At 37.0% G+C, this 14,877-nt stretch overlaps 1 protein-coding gene across 3 annotated transcripts in view; it reads left to right on the top strand.

Annotated features, from left to right (window-relative positions):
- SCN2A (sodium voltage-gated channel alpha subunit 2) overlaps nucleotides 1–14,877 on the top strand; it is a 166,017-nt gene that overhangs the window by 51,770 nt on the left and 99,370 nt on the right. For 2 of the 3 annotated variants that reach the window (XM_010365307.2, XM_030916179.1), the window contains exons 2-3: nucleotides 5,914–6,231; nucleotides 7,161–7,279. In XM_010365307.2, coding sequence (XP_010363609.1) covers nucleotides 5,965–6,231; nucleotides 7,161–7,279 — 386 coding nt within the window. In that variant the 5' untranslated portion in view covers nucleotides 5,914–5,964. Of the gene's footprint in view, nucleotides 1–4,191; nucleotides 4,281–5,913; nucleotides 6,232–7,160; nucleotides 7,280–14,877 lie in introns of those variants that run through there. The other variant, XM_010365306.2, reaches the window with a different exon arrangement.

Raw genomic sequence — 14,877 nt, 5'->3', positions numbered from 1 at the left:
AATGAGAACATGCGGTGTTTGGTTTTCTCTTCTTGTGATAGTTTGCTGAGAATGATGGTTTCCAGCTGCATCCATGTCCCTACAAAGGACATGAACTCATCCTTTTTTATGGCTGCATAGTATTCCATGTTGTATAAGTATTCCACATTTTCTTAATCCAGTCTGTCATTGATGGACATTTGGGTTGATTCCAAGTCTTTGCTATTGTGAACAGTGCTGCAATAAACATACGTGTGCATGTGTCTTTATAGCAGCGTGATTTATAATCCTTTGGGTATATACCCAGTAATGGGATGGCTGGGTCAAATGGTATTTCTAGTTCAAGATCCTTGAGGAATCGCCACACTGTTTTCCACAATGGTTGAACTGGTTTACAGTCCCACCAACAGTGTAAAAGTGTTCCTATTTCTCCACATCCTCTCCAGCACCTGTTGTTTCCTGACTTTTTAATGATTGACATTCTAACTGGCGTGAGATGGTATCTCATTGTGGTTTTGATTTGCATTTCTCTGATGGTGAGTGATGATGAGCATTTTTTTCACGTATCTGTTGGCTGCATAAATGTCTTCTTTTGAGAAGTGTCTGTTCATATCCTTTGCCCACTTTTTGATGGGGTTGTTTGTTTTTTTCTTGTAAATTTGTTTGAGTTCTCTTTTGGTTCTGGGTATTAGCCCTTTGTCGGATGAGTAGACTCAAAACTTTTCTCCCATTCTGTAGGTTGCCTGTTCACTCTGATGGTAGTTTCTTTTGCTGTGCAGAAGCTCTTTGGTTTAATTAGATCCCATTTGTCAATTTTGGCTTTTGTTGCCATTACTTTTGGGGTTTTAGACATGAAGTCCTTGCCCATGCCTATGTCCTGAATGGTATTGCCTAGGTTTTCTTCTAGGGTTTTTATGGTTTTATGTCTAACATTTAAGGCTCTAATCCATCTTGAATTAATTTTTGTATAAGGTGTAAGGAAGGGATCCGGTTTCAGCTTTCTACTTATGGCTAGCCAGTTTTCCCAGCACCATTTATTAAATAGGGAATCGGAGAAGGAATCTTCTAAGTATCTTGCCTGACCAGTATACATGGAAGTTGGTACATGTGGAATATATACCATATGTGTATATCCCAATATTGATAATGTTACTTTCCAAATGTCGAGGCACAGCAAATACAATGAGTATGTGACTAGAGCATGGGCTTGTTTGTTCTCTCTGTTCAGCATTAATTTTCCCCTTATTCCAGTAACAGTAACTCAACTCTGCTCTTTTGTAATTTCCTGGGTTTTTTTGGTTTGTTTGTGTGTGGTTTTTTTTTTTTTTTTTTTTTTTGAGACTGAGTCTCACTCTGTCACCCAGGCTGGAGTGCAGTGGCATGATCTTGGCTCACTGCAAACTCCACCTCGTGGGTTCAAGCGATTCTCCTGCTTCAGCCTCCCCAGTAGCTGGGATTACCGGTGCCCATCACCACGCCTGGCTAATTTTTTGTATTTTTAGTAGAGATGGGGTTTCATGATGTTGACCAGGCTGGTCTTGATCTCCTGGCCTGAAGCAATCTGCCTGCTTCAGCCTTCCAAAGTGCTGGGGGTACAGGCATGAGCCACCACGCCAGGACTTGTCTGTCATTCCTTCCTTCCATCCTTCTTTTTTCCCTCCCCCCCTCCCTACTCGCCCTTCCTTCCTTCCTTCCTTCCTTCCTTCCTTCCTTCCTTCCTTCCTTCCTTTCTTCCCTCCCTCCCTCCCTCCCTCCCTCCCTCCCTTCCTTCCTTCCTTCCTTCCTTTTTTCTTTCTCTAGTTCTGTCTCCCAGGCTGGAGTGCCGTGGTGTGATGATAGCTCACTTCAGCCTCAAATGCCTTAGTCTCAAGGGATCCTCCTGCCCTGGTCTCCCAAAATGCTGGGATTATAAGCAAAAGCGACCTTCCCAGCTCCAACTCCACTTTTGAGAAATGCTTCTGTACCACAGCAATAACCCTGACTACTTATAGGTTTCAAGTGAGGACTCTTCCGTGTTTCAAGGTTAGAGCATGTGGCTTAGGAGAGGCCAGCCAAAGATGGCATTACCCTGGACACAGTAATTACTTCAGGATGGGCATGTGACCCACCAGGTGCCAGTTAGATGCAATGAGAACTTTTCTGAGTCTTTCTTACCACTGAATTGAGGTCTGGAAGGTTGGGAGGCTAGAGCTGCTACAGCATCTTACTAAAATAAGGGAAGAATCTTTAGGAAACCTATCGCTATGAAAGTCAGAACAAAAGGATACAGCGTAACTATGAGCTGGTAACATCAACTGAGCTCCTGAATCATCACATGCCTAAGACTAGCCCTGGACAAACCATGAACCAATAAACTCCTGTCTTTATTTCTTTTTTACTTCAACTAGTTTGAGACATCTTTTTCTCTTACCATCAAAAGTTACCTCCTAAAGTGACTAAAATATTATTTTTGGCTACATCTTCCCCTTGCTCATTTCCAACAAACACATTTTCTTTTTTTTTTTTTTTTCCAAATCTTTTATTTTAGATTCAGGGGGTACCTATGCAGATTTATGATCGTATATTGCATGATGCCAAAGTTTGAGGGCACAATTGAACCTGCCACCTAGGCAGCAAGCAATAGGTAGTTTTTCAACACTTGCCTCCCCCACCCTATACCCTCTTATAGTCCACAGTGTCTCTTGTTCCCATGTTTATGTCTATGTGTACCCAGTGTTTAGCTCCCACTTATAAGTGAGAAGGTGTGGTATTTTGTTTTCTGTTTCTGCCCAAAAAATATATTTTCCAACGAAAATGATGAAGCCAGAAAGTATGAAATATATTGATTTAACAATTAGAACTGTTCTAATTATAATTGGTGTCAGTGCCTGTTTTCTTTTTATGATTGAGTAATGATCACAGATTTTTGCTATCAGATTTTGAGTTTGAATCTTGCCTGTATGATCTTAGGAGACTTTTCCTAATTTCAGTGTATGTCCTTACTTCAGTTTGCAAATAAGGATAACGAAAGCATTTATCCAATGGGGTTGTGTGGAGGATGAAATAATACAGTGCAAACATCTTAGCCAAGTGACTGGCACTCAGTAAGTCCTCAAATTTTCACTATGATATTAATTGAAAGCCTAGCATTTAGAATCTCACTGGTTTATCAATTCTTTTTTCTGGTTGCTTTTTAGTGACTTAAATCCGAGATAAATAAGATTGGTGTCTCATTGGGTTAATATTTTTTCTAGAGAGAGTTAACTTGTGTGGTACAGGCCATCTCTTTATTGAATTAGCAACGACTATATTGGATTTCAGATTATCTGGGGCTGAGGCTAATATCAAATCCTACTATATGTTTGTAGTTCCTAGGCTACAAGCCTACATATAGTAATTACTGTTTAATATGAAGTTTTATTTTTAACCCTTACACATAGTAAGGGTTAATTGCTGTTTAATATGAGTTTTTATTTTTAACCCTTCACTATTTACAGTCATGCTTTGCTTAAGGACCAAGATATATTCTGATAAATGTGTTGTTAGGTGATTTTTGTCGTTTTGTGTACCTCATAGAGTGTACATAAAACCTAGATGGTAGAGCCTATTACACAATTAGGCTATGTGGTATAGTTTATTGTTCCTAGGCTACAAAACTATACTGGATGTTACAGTACTGAATACTACAGGCAATTGTAACAATGATATTTGTGCATCTAAACACATCTAAATATAGACAAGGTACAGTAAAAAGTATGGTATTCTAATCTCTTGCGACCATGTCGTATATGTGATCTGTCATTGACCAAAAATGCCATTAAGCAGTTCACTACTGTACTTTCTCTTTACTTTTAAGTTGAATTCTTTATATTGATTGAATGACTTTTTGACATAGCAAATAAAAAGCATGAGGAGAAGCATTATTGGTTAACAAAATTAACTTAAAATCAGCAAAGTTTTAATGTTTCATTCCAAGAAAAGCCTGTGGAAGATCAGTTCCACAACTGAAAGCTTTGGGCTGTTTCAGACATATGTCTGTGTGTACGCTGCGAAGGTGTTTCTCTTCACAGTCCCCCGCCCTCTAGTGGTAGTTACAATAATGCCATTTTGTAGTCCCTGTGCAGGAAATGCCTCTTCTTACTTCAGTTACCAGAATCCTTTTACAGGAAGTTAGGTGTGGTCTTTGAAGGAGAATTAAAAAAAAAAAAAAAAAAAAAAGAAGAATTTTTTTTTTTTTTTTAAAGCATGATGGAATTTTAGCTGCAGTCTTCTTGGTACCAGCTTATCAATCCCAAACTCTGGGTGTAAAAGATTCTACAGGGGTAATGTTTTAATATTCTTATTATGCTTATTCTCTGTGATGCTTCTCTACCTTTACAGTAGTAGAATCCTTGGGGAAATCTGCAGAGGGACCACTTTCATTTCGAAGCTGCTGGCTGCATGTTTTAGCATGTCTCTTCTATTAGAGAATCCAGGCATGGCAGTTTCCTCCCCCAGTGTGCAAGGACCATCTTCATGCCTATGTCTGTCGCTAGGCATGAGGGTCTGTGGGGATGGGTGAGAAAAATGAGGGATGTTTTGGAGGCACTATAATACTGGGGAGGACAGTCTGCTAGCTGGTAGCTGAAAGGTCCTGGTTTACCTCAATATTTTTTAAAATAAAGCTGTGCAGTAGTTTTTGTTATTTTGGGTTTCCCTCTGTTTTATCTGGTGTATGCTGCAGAAGTGAACTGCATAACACATTTAACTCTTAGAAAATGCATTTCATATATTTAAATGACAACTCTGACTCCTATAGTATGGGGGTGAAATAGATTGATTTTTTGAAAAGACGGAAAAAATAGATTAAGTGGCATTCAGGAGTCAAGATGTTGATTGTATTGTTTTAAATAGCATAGAAACTCCTGCCACTGGTTCAGAGGTAACATTTGGAATGACTGATGTGCTCTTTTGAGTTATCTACTTTAGGCTAGTGAAACATGATTTGAATACCAGTAAAAACCTATTTATGTTATTGCAAAGATGCATATAATAAGAGTTTGCTTGAAAAGATAAACTATCATAAACTTACTATTTTTTCTCAAATTCAAATTCTGATGTGGACACTAAGACTGTGATGCTACATTTTTGTGAAATGGGCATTATTTGAGGAAATAGGCTATCTCTACAGTATTTCCTAAAGTACTGCAAATGTGTTAATTTAAGAAGCAATTACACTAGCTAGCAGCAGGTTGCTAAGCCAGGGGGTCCGAGCTACAGACCTCTGATGTGGATGACTTCCTGCCCGGTTTGGCAGGAGCTGGGTCTCTTCCTGTGCAGCTTCCGAGCAGTTCCAAACACAACCAGGCATCTTCTGCTCCTTCCCACTCCCTTTCTTTCAAGCAGGATCTACCTATGTTTCCATAGCCTGGCATTTTACGATTTCCAGAGCTTTTTACCCAGTGAATTGACTTGGAATAAACTCTTAAATGTTATAAAGTGAGCCAAAGGGCACGTGGAAAGACATGGAGAGATACATGCAAGATCCTCAGCCCAGGTTCTACAATTTAGTGTGATGTTTCATTTGTTTTGGATCTCTGCTATTTTTTCAGAAAGAATGCTGAAAAAGATGGCTGCCAAAATATTCACACAAGTGAAACAGCAGGCACAAACCAGTATCCTCCATTTCTGAGCTCTGAATTGCATATTTTCCCACAAGTAGCACAATCACTTAAAACATTTTGGGAGTGGGAGATTAGATTACCTCATAGACACCTACTGGATGTGAAAGATAGATCTCCATGCGAGCAAATGGATGCATATATGAGATTCCCTGAATATCAAATACAACTTTCTTTAAAAATATTATAGCTATCTGGGTTTCTATGCTGTATCTCAGTGCTCAGTGTCATGTAACTGACACAATCACCTTATATTCTAATGGCCATTGCTTTTTTTCCCTCCTTGTTTCTGTAGCACTTTCTTATGCAAGGAGCTAAACAGTGATTAAAGGAGCAGGATGAAAAGATGGCACAGTCAGTGCTGGTACCGCCAGGACCTGACAGCTTCCGCTTCTTTACCAGGGAATCCCTTGCTGCTATTGAACAACGCATTGCAGAAGAGAAAGCTAAGAGACCCAAACAGGAACGCAAGGATGAGGATGATGAAAATGGCCCAAAGCCAAACAGTGACTTGGAAGCAGGAAAATCTCTTCCATTTATTTATGGAGACATTCCTCCAGAGATGGTGTCAGTGCCCCTGGAGGATCTGGACCCCTACTATATCAATAAGAAAGTGAGTTCTTAGTCAAGTTGCCTTCACTGCCTATTTGCTAATTGGTTCTGGGCTAGTCCCAGGGATGATGGTGAAGAAGGCTTGCCTCCTTCCCTCTGTCTAAAGTATCACTAAGATGCTGGATGGGCCTGACCGTGTAATGGACCAATGATCCTAGAAGTCTTTTGGAAGCACTCATTTGAACCTGCATTTGTGAGACAGGCAGAGAACTGGTGAGGCATCCTCCAGCGCGGGAATTAAGGAAGGACAAAAGCCTATTGACCTTCTTGAATATAAATTATATTCTTAAACCAAGTGTAAATTGACCCTGATTCCCTAATAATGTTGAGAAGCAAAAACTGTAAACTAGAAGTATATTTAAATTTTATTTTTTATACTTGCAGAACTAGTATCTAAATTCCTCTTTACAGTCTCTAGCTCTCCATAAGTCACTTTGATCTTCAGTGGGTTTAATTATTCCTTTATACCATATTTTCTCCTTTCTATTGCTCTCCACAGAAGAAGAAATAGTAGCAGGTGACTTGTAGGTGCCAAATAAGATTCTGAGCAAAGAACACACCTGGAAAACCTTGAAGTTCTCATGAGAAAATTATCTAACTGAAAAAGTAATCAAAGCCTCAGTTTTGTGCTTTACATGAATTATAAATGCGGTTTTAAAATACTAACATTAAAACTTGATAAAGATGCTAAGAATTCCTATGGCATTGACCACAGATTTTCTTTGTAAACCTCATGTCATTTATCAAATTTAGGAAAGTTTATAGTGCTTAGAAAAAGAAAGCATCTATCTTCATGTCATTTGCTGGTAATTATTATGTTATAAACTATTTTACAGGGCAATATTTATAAATAATGGTTTTAGTTTTCTCTTAAAATATTCTTAATATATATTCTAAATTTTGTTTTATGTGTTGTGTTTTCTTTTTCAGACGTTTATAGTATTGAATAAAGGGAAAGCAATCTCTCGATTCAGTGCCACCCCCGCCCTTTACATTTTAACTCCCTTCAACCCTATTAGAAAATTAGCTATTAAGATTTTGGTACATTCATATCCTTTTTCAAATCGTCACTCAATATGATTTTCTTCTTTGACCAAGTTATTGAGCTACACATTTTCCAAAATATCTGTGGTTGGCAATGTTATGTGTTATTTCTTTTTCTTTCCTTTTACTCAACAGTTAGCATGTTGCAAAATGAGATCACAGGTAAGTGAATTACTTTTCCCCATCTTCTAAGTGTTTCTTCTCTACCCAACTCACTATTACTTCTTTCTTCTTTTTTCTCCTCCCTTATGAATTGCTTGCCACATCCAATCCTTTCTCATTAATTTTGATAATATTAGCAGGCTCTCTTCCTGTAAGTCTTCAATTTACAATGTTAGGTAAGGGAGTAAACTCCATAAGCTAATTTTCTTTACTGCCTTTACATTTGGAAAATAAATATGCATAATCTGAATTACAATTTTGTATGTTTTTGGTCTGAATTTTATTACTTTCTTCTATTTTAGCATTTAAAAGCTTTGAGTTAGTGTTTATAATTGTGTCTGTAGGTATAACACCCTTTCAAATATTTTTCCAAATTTGTTTCCCAACAGCCTTCCTATTGAACTTCTACTTTCTATTCTTTTCCTTCCTTTTTCTTTTCATCACCTGTTCCTATGTTTTATTCAAGTCACATGTCTTGCTACAATTATCCCTCTCCAAAGGATTAATATCTATCTATCCATATACATTCCCATTTTATTTTTTATACTCCTTATTGATGCACCTGCTTTCCAAAAATGAGACTGATGACAGCTTGGTGGTAGATGGCAATTTGATTGATTCCTTGAAATTAAATAGAGTAGTTGGAAATGAGAGGTTTTATTCTAGGCCAGAAACAGTAGTCTTGTTGACAGCCAGTCTTGGGAATACCAATGAAGCAAAGGCTTGGAAGACTGAAGCTGTGTTGGGCAGGGGCATTTACAGGAAGAACACAGAAGTCATGGGACAGGGAGTGATATGCTTCAGGAATCAGAGGTAAGGCAGGGGAACTGAAATAAAGCAAAGCCTCTGATTAGGACAGCATGTCATTTCTTCTTTAGAAAGAGTCGTTGCTTGGAATTCCATGATGTGGTTAGCCCAGGGCCTGGTATTAAGGCTTTCAGTATAAACACTCTCCACCTTTATCACGCCTAGAAAATATTTGAATTAGATAAGGTATGGAATTAAATTAAGTAAGGAATTCAGGAAATGGGATAAGCCTGGTACAGGGTACTTATGTCATTTCTGGATGGAGGGGATATAAAGCATGTCCCTAGCCAAATACTGGTAGCATTTGCCTACCAGTATGGCAAATGCTGTCTTTAGAAGCATAACATTCGGTAAAGTCTCCTTTTAACCTCTAGGTTGTTCTTCTTTCCAAGTTTAGATGGATATCAGCATCTTTTATTTGATGTTTATATTTCATGTTTTAAGATTTCATAGTTTCTTGGCATTACCTTAGGCAATAATGTTTTCTTACCTCTCTCTGTTTTCCAAATAAGAGAACCCAGTTGGATGTGGAGAAAAAGATGTCTTTGAGTTAGCACTAGAAATGAATAATAAAGTTGGTATTTACATTTGGGTCTCATGATTATAAATTATGATCTATTATTATGTTTCAAGCATTTGTAATCTGTACAGTGAATAAATCTTTGCATAAACTATTCATTATATTTTAAAATAATTGTATGTTCCTTATTCAAATGTAATTTATATTTAAATTACATGAAAAATTCAGACTTCTGTTCCTAGTAGACATTGGGAAAATATGCATCAAATAAATAAGTGACTAGAAAGTCAGAGATTACAGAATCAGATACAAAACAAGTGAAAAAATAAGTTTAAATGGATCAGAAAAAATCTTTCTTGTCATGCATCTGAATGATGAGATGGAATTAAGAAAACCCAATATATTTGCTTTTTACAAAAGCAGATTTTTGTCTTAAAACTTTTGTGATAGACCATGGAAAATCTCATGAAAACTATTGTCCTCACTTGAAAAAAAAATCCTAAGAGATTATGAATCCCCATTTAAAACCCCCTGGAAAAGATACTCCTAGTGGTAGAGGGTAAGGGCAGTTTAAGAAATTCCGATCAGAGAATCTGAGTACTAGGGACACAGTTTTTGCCAGGACCTCTCTAGATATCCAGATACAACTTGAATCTGTGGGCTTGTATTTGCTTCATGGGAACTCACACTCCAAAGGCTGAAGTCACGGGGAGGCCTGAGGTAATGCAGGTTGAAATATGAAGCCAGTCAGGCTAATCTATTAAGGTATGCCAAGCTGAGCTGTTGACTCTCTGAGAAGTTTACAGATGGCTTAGAGTCACAAATTTCTTCCAGTGTAGAAAATTAGATTTTAAAAAGTCTCTAATTTCCTGACTTAAAGCGTTATATTTCAGATGTCTCACCATGGAGCAGAGATATAACAAAAGGCAATGAGGCTGATAGTCTAAGATACATGAATCCTTCCATGTTTTGGTGATGCAATTGATCAAATAGCCTAGTAAACTTAGAGGTATACAGATGCTGTAGTTAGTAACTGATTTTCACAATAATTTTGTCCTTTATTCCTCATGTTGCAAACCCTAGACTCAAATCCTGATTTTCTGACTTCAAGTACAGTGTCCTTTACTGTAAGTTAAAAATGCTTGGAGAGATGGTCATGGTTGTTTGGCCACAGTTGCAAGGTCATTGAGTATTTACTACCACTAGTTTATAAACCGACAAAAAGTCATTCATGTTAAAGAGGTTTTTAACCTCTTGTTTTTAAACTTGGACTAATACCTCCATTTCCAACAAAAAGCTTGACTTGTTTCTCAAATAACTGTTATCTATTAGGAGCTATTGTGTAGCAAATTAGCTTTTTGAAAAATTTATTTTGGCTGAATCAGAAATTATGCTTATGATATTTTAACAAGGGTGCATTTTGAAAACTGAAAATTCTTCTCATGTGCCTAGTGTCTTATTTGATATTTAAATAAAACGCGATTTATTTTCTAGATAACAAACAAGTTAAAAATGATCTATGCTCCTAAAGTTCCCTGCCAAGGTTTTAAATGTGTTTCCTGTCAGCTTTTATTATTTTAAGTTAATATATGCACACTTCTCTAATTTATCTTGCATTTGTTACTCATTTGTTCATTTGCAAGTACTTACTGAGTATCTACCATGTGGTAGATATTCTTGTAAGCATTGGATGCAACATTGAACAAAATGAAGCTCCTACTCTCATGTGAGTGTGTGTGCGTGTTTGGAAGAAGAAAGACAATAAACAAATACATCGAATGGAAGCCAGTGATAAGTGTTACTAAGAAAAATAAATTAGTGTAAAAGGGTGGAGTGACAAGTGTAGTTTTGGATTGTATGGCCGTAAAATCTTTTCTGAAAAGGTACCAGTTGAGCAGAGATCCGAAGGAAGCAAAGGAGAGTGAGACATGGGAATCTAGGGTTAAAGTCAGTTCAAGGAGAACAGCAAGTATGAAGGTAAAGTCTGAAGGTGGGGGTGCAACTAGTATGTTTAAGAATCAGCAAGCAGACCTGAGTGGCTGGAGCAGAGTGGGAAAGGCAGGAAGCGAGGAGATGACATCAGTGGAAGTGAAGGTCAGGGGCTAAAGTTGTAGGTGAGATGCAGTGGGTCGTTGTGAGGACACCACATTTACTCTGAATGAGACTCCAGGAGGGTTTTCAGTAGCAGGGTATCATGACCAGACTCACATATTTAAAAGGTCCTCTGGTTGCTTCATGGAGAATAGACTGCATAAGGGGAAGGAGCGAAGCAAGGAGACTGGGACCGACTGTCATTGTGGAGGCAAGAGAGCATGGTGGCTTGGACTATGGTGGAAACAATGACGGTGGTAAAATGTCATCAAATTTTGAGGTATTTTGCAGAAGAGCTGACAGGATTTTCTGAGCAATTGGTTGTGGGGTCTAGGGGGAAGGGAGGGACTAAGGATGATTCCAAGCATTTAGTCTGTTCAAGAAAGAAAAATGGAGTTGTGTTGACTGAGCTTGGGGCAACCTGAGTGAACCAGTTTGGTGGGTAAGATCAAGGGCTTGGTTTTGAACATGTTATGTTTGAGACACCTATTAGACATCATTGGAGAGTGGAGGAGTTAGGTGGCTGTGCAAATCTGGAGTTCAGAAAAGGGTTGAGCTGGAGGTGTTCAGCTTTGGGAGCTCTCAGTGTATGGCTGGTATTTAAAGTCATGACATGGGACTAGGCTGCCAAAGAGCTGAAACCCTCGCTCCAGATCACACTAGTAATGCTGAACTACCTATCATTTGAAAATGGTAGGAAAATGGAAAACAAAGATTTGGCATCAGAAAACGTAGATTCAAACCCTAACTCTAAAATTTACTTTTCAGCTATATGACCTTGGTCCAAGTTACTCCAATTCTTTCTAATCTCATCTTCTCTATCTGTAAAATTATAATCACAGTTTAGACATTAATAATGATAAAATCTGTGACAAGTATCTAGCACCAGATCCCATCCTAGTGCTTAGTAGGTACTCAATAAAGGGTTTCTATGACACTAATAGCTAAAATTCTAGGAGCAACTGCTGCAAGATTAGCAAAAAGGAAACTCTCGTATTGCATAAGGAATTGCACAAAGAACTTTATACAAATCACTACTCTGACTTTGCAAACAAAATCTTTATATAGCACCAGAGTTTGGACCTGCAAGTGACCCAAAGAATGTGGTCAGTCCTGTCTCATTTTGTAGATGAGTTCACTGAAACCCAGAGATATTTAGTTTTTTCCAAGGCTACATTTTCTGTCAGTGGCAGAGCTAAAACTTCAGACTGGGCTTTTTGATTCTCAGCTCTTAGCATTTTGCATCCAACAGAAAAAAAATGATTTTTAAACTCTCGGATTTAATGTATTTGGGACATTGCCAGTGTTCTTGTTTTATGAATTTCAAAGGTGCTTCTTAGATGCTCCAACTTACTAATTCATTACATGGTGTCCATACCGAGACATAAAATATCATGGTTTTCTATGAAAAGAAATATACAGGTTTATATGAAAGCAGATGACACAACAGTTTCTCTTTCTTTTGTTTTCAGTGCTCATATGTTATCATTTAGTTATCTACTGGCAAATAGGACTTTGTTCATATTAAAATTAAACAATCCAATATTTAACACTGTATATGTTACGTTTATTTAATTTTTCTGCTGGCTCAGAAATATGCACTGGTATGTAGGAAGAGACCTATTCTATTCTACTTCAAATTATACATTTTTACATTAGAAAATCTCTAACATTAGGCTATCTTCTACTTGTAGTTTATATATAGATTAAAAATTCCTCTACAACTTCTCTGTACAATATTATACATTATTACAAAGTCTCTGAACAGAGCATAATATATTTTCCTTCCTATAGAATAACAAAGAAATGCCCTATAATTTAATACTCAATAAATGAATTATTAATGGTAATAAACTAATAATTATTATCTTAGTGGATAATGACTGTATACTGTAAGAAAAGTATTGTCCACATTTATATAAGCAAACTGAGCCTCAAAGAATTAAACAAGTCACTAAAGCCCACACAGCTGATAAGGGATGTATCTGATCCATGGTTCATTGCTCTAAATCTCATGGTGCTTCATCCTCCATCTATGGAGACAGGGGTGGTTGTGCCAGTGTTGTGATGATCCAGGCTCCGTGTCAAGGGCTACTTAAACAATTTTCAGTAAAAACTTGAAGAAGTGTTTCTTCATCATATACTCATAGGAAATATTTTACATTTGCCAACTCTCAGGTTAGTATCAATCAATAGGTTTACCCACTTTTATTTATACCCGGCACAAAGGAATTAATAGATTAAAAAATATCTTTGTCCCCTGATATTATATGAGGTTTATCTGCCTCTATTTTATTTTACATTGCAAAGTTCTTAAAGCAACATTGTTCCAGGATATAGTGTTCTTTTGAAAAATGTCCTCTACTTTATGACTTGGATTATATATTTAAAAAATAATATAGGATGTATGCATTTTGCTGCTAGTTTGAGCCTTTTGAAATCTGCCTTGATGTGGAGTTTCTATGCTTTTTTGATGCATGGCATCACCAATGCAAAATTCATACCTACATTAAATACTTTTGTATTTGAGTATTTTTAAGATCATCTGAAACTATTTCAGTCACTCACCAGAATCCAGGAATTTGTAAAGTATGTGACTGATGAAGTAAATTGACAATGATTTAGAAACTTAATGAATTTTAAACCTTTCTATTTAGAAATACCTATCAAACCACAAGTGTAAAAACTTGACCCTAGTTATTTACTTTTTTCTATTAAAAGCAAAATTGTTCTTTTTGTGTGTCAGAATTTTTAACTTAAGTGTATACTTTTATTAAAATGATAGCCATGACGTGGGCCCAGGAGACAGAGCTTTCAGTGAGCCGAGATCGCGCCACTGCACTCCAACCTGGGTGACAGAGCGAGACTCCGTCTCAAAAAAAAAAAAAAAAAGATAGCCATGAAATAAGGAAAATGCCTGTTTTTGACTTATTATCAGCGACTAATTAGAAAATAATTATTTCTCTTGTTAATTAATATTGAAATATATATTTTACCTTATTATATATAACTAAATTATACCACTATAAAGAATAAGTTTTTAAGTGTCATAAAACCATTGCCGAGTCCATTATGCAGCATAATCGCATTAGGCTGTTAATTTCCACCTTATATTTATCTTATATTTTACCCTCAAAAAATGTAGAAACTTGTGTAAACAATATGTATATATATTGTAGACAGAGTCTCACTCTGTCACCCAGGCTGGAGTGCAATGGCATGATCTCGGCTCACTGCTACCTCTGCCTCCTGGGTTCAAGTGATTCCCCTGCCTCAGCCTCCTGGTTAGCTGGGATTACAGGCATGAGTCACCATGCGTGGCTAATTTTTGTATTTTTAGTAGAGATGGAGTTTCACCATTTTACTCAGGCTGATCTCAAACTCCTGACCTCAAATGATCTGCCCACCTTGGTCTCCTGAAATGCTGAGATTATAGGCACAAGCCATGGCACCTGGCCAGCAATATACTTGAAGACAAACTTTAAGTTGTATTTGTAAATAATTTATCAAAAATTATTTTTTAAAACTCCATTTAGTAACAAATGAATTGTAAATTAATTTCATTCAATAGTCAACTGACACTATAGAAATAGCAAGGCTATAATGGTGAATAATATAGACGTGATTCCTGTCCTCATGACGCTCAGAGAGTAGTTGAGAAGATCATCATTAAAACTTGTCATTACAGGAATAATATAAGTGCTGCAGGGGTATATAACTGGTAGTAGGCCAATCTGAGTACTGAAGAAAAAGAGAGGTGACATTTCCAAGACCCTAATGTCAGAAACAGCATATAAAACATTCATAACATTTGACAACCTAAAATAATTACAGTATTATCCAAATGGGGATAATGCAATGAAGAGAAAAGAAAATGAAACTGGAGAAGTAGACAGGGCTCAGACCTCCTAGTGTCTTGACTCTATGTTAAGACATTTGATCGTCTTCTTAAGAGTAATAGAAAGCTACCAAAATGATTCATATTACATTTACAATGGTCATTTTAGCACAGTATGCAGAATG

This window comes from Rhinopithecus roxellana, chromosome 14, assembly GCF_007565055.1.
Source record: "Rhinopithecus roxellana isolate Shanxi Qingling chromosome 14, ASM756505v1, whole genome shotgun sequence".
Taxonomy (NCBI): domain Eukaryota; kingdom Metazoa; phylum Chordata; class Mammalia; order Primates; family Cercopithecidae; genus Rhinopithecus; species Rhinopithecus roxellana.
Note: the sequence above shows the minus strand (reverse complement) of the source record. Positions and strands in the feature narration are given on the sequence as shown.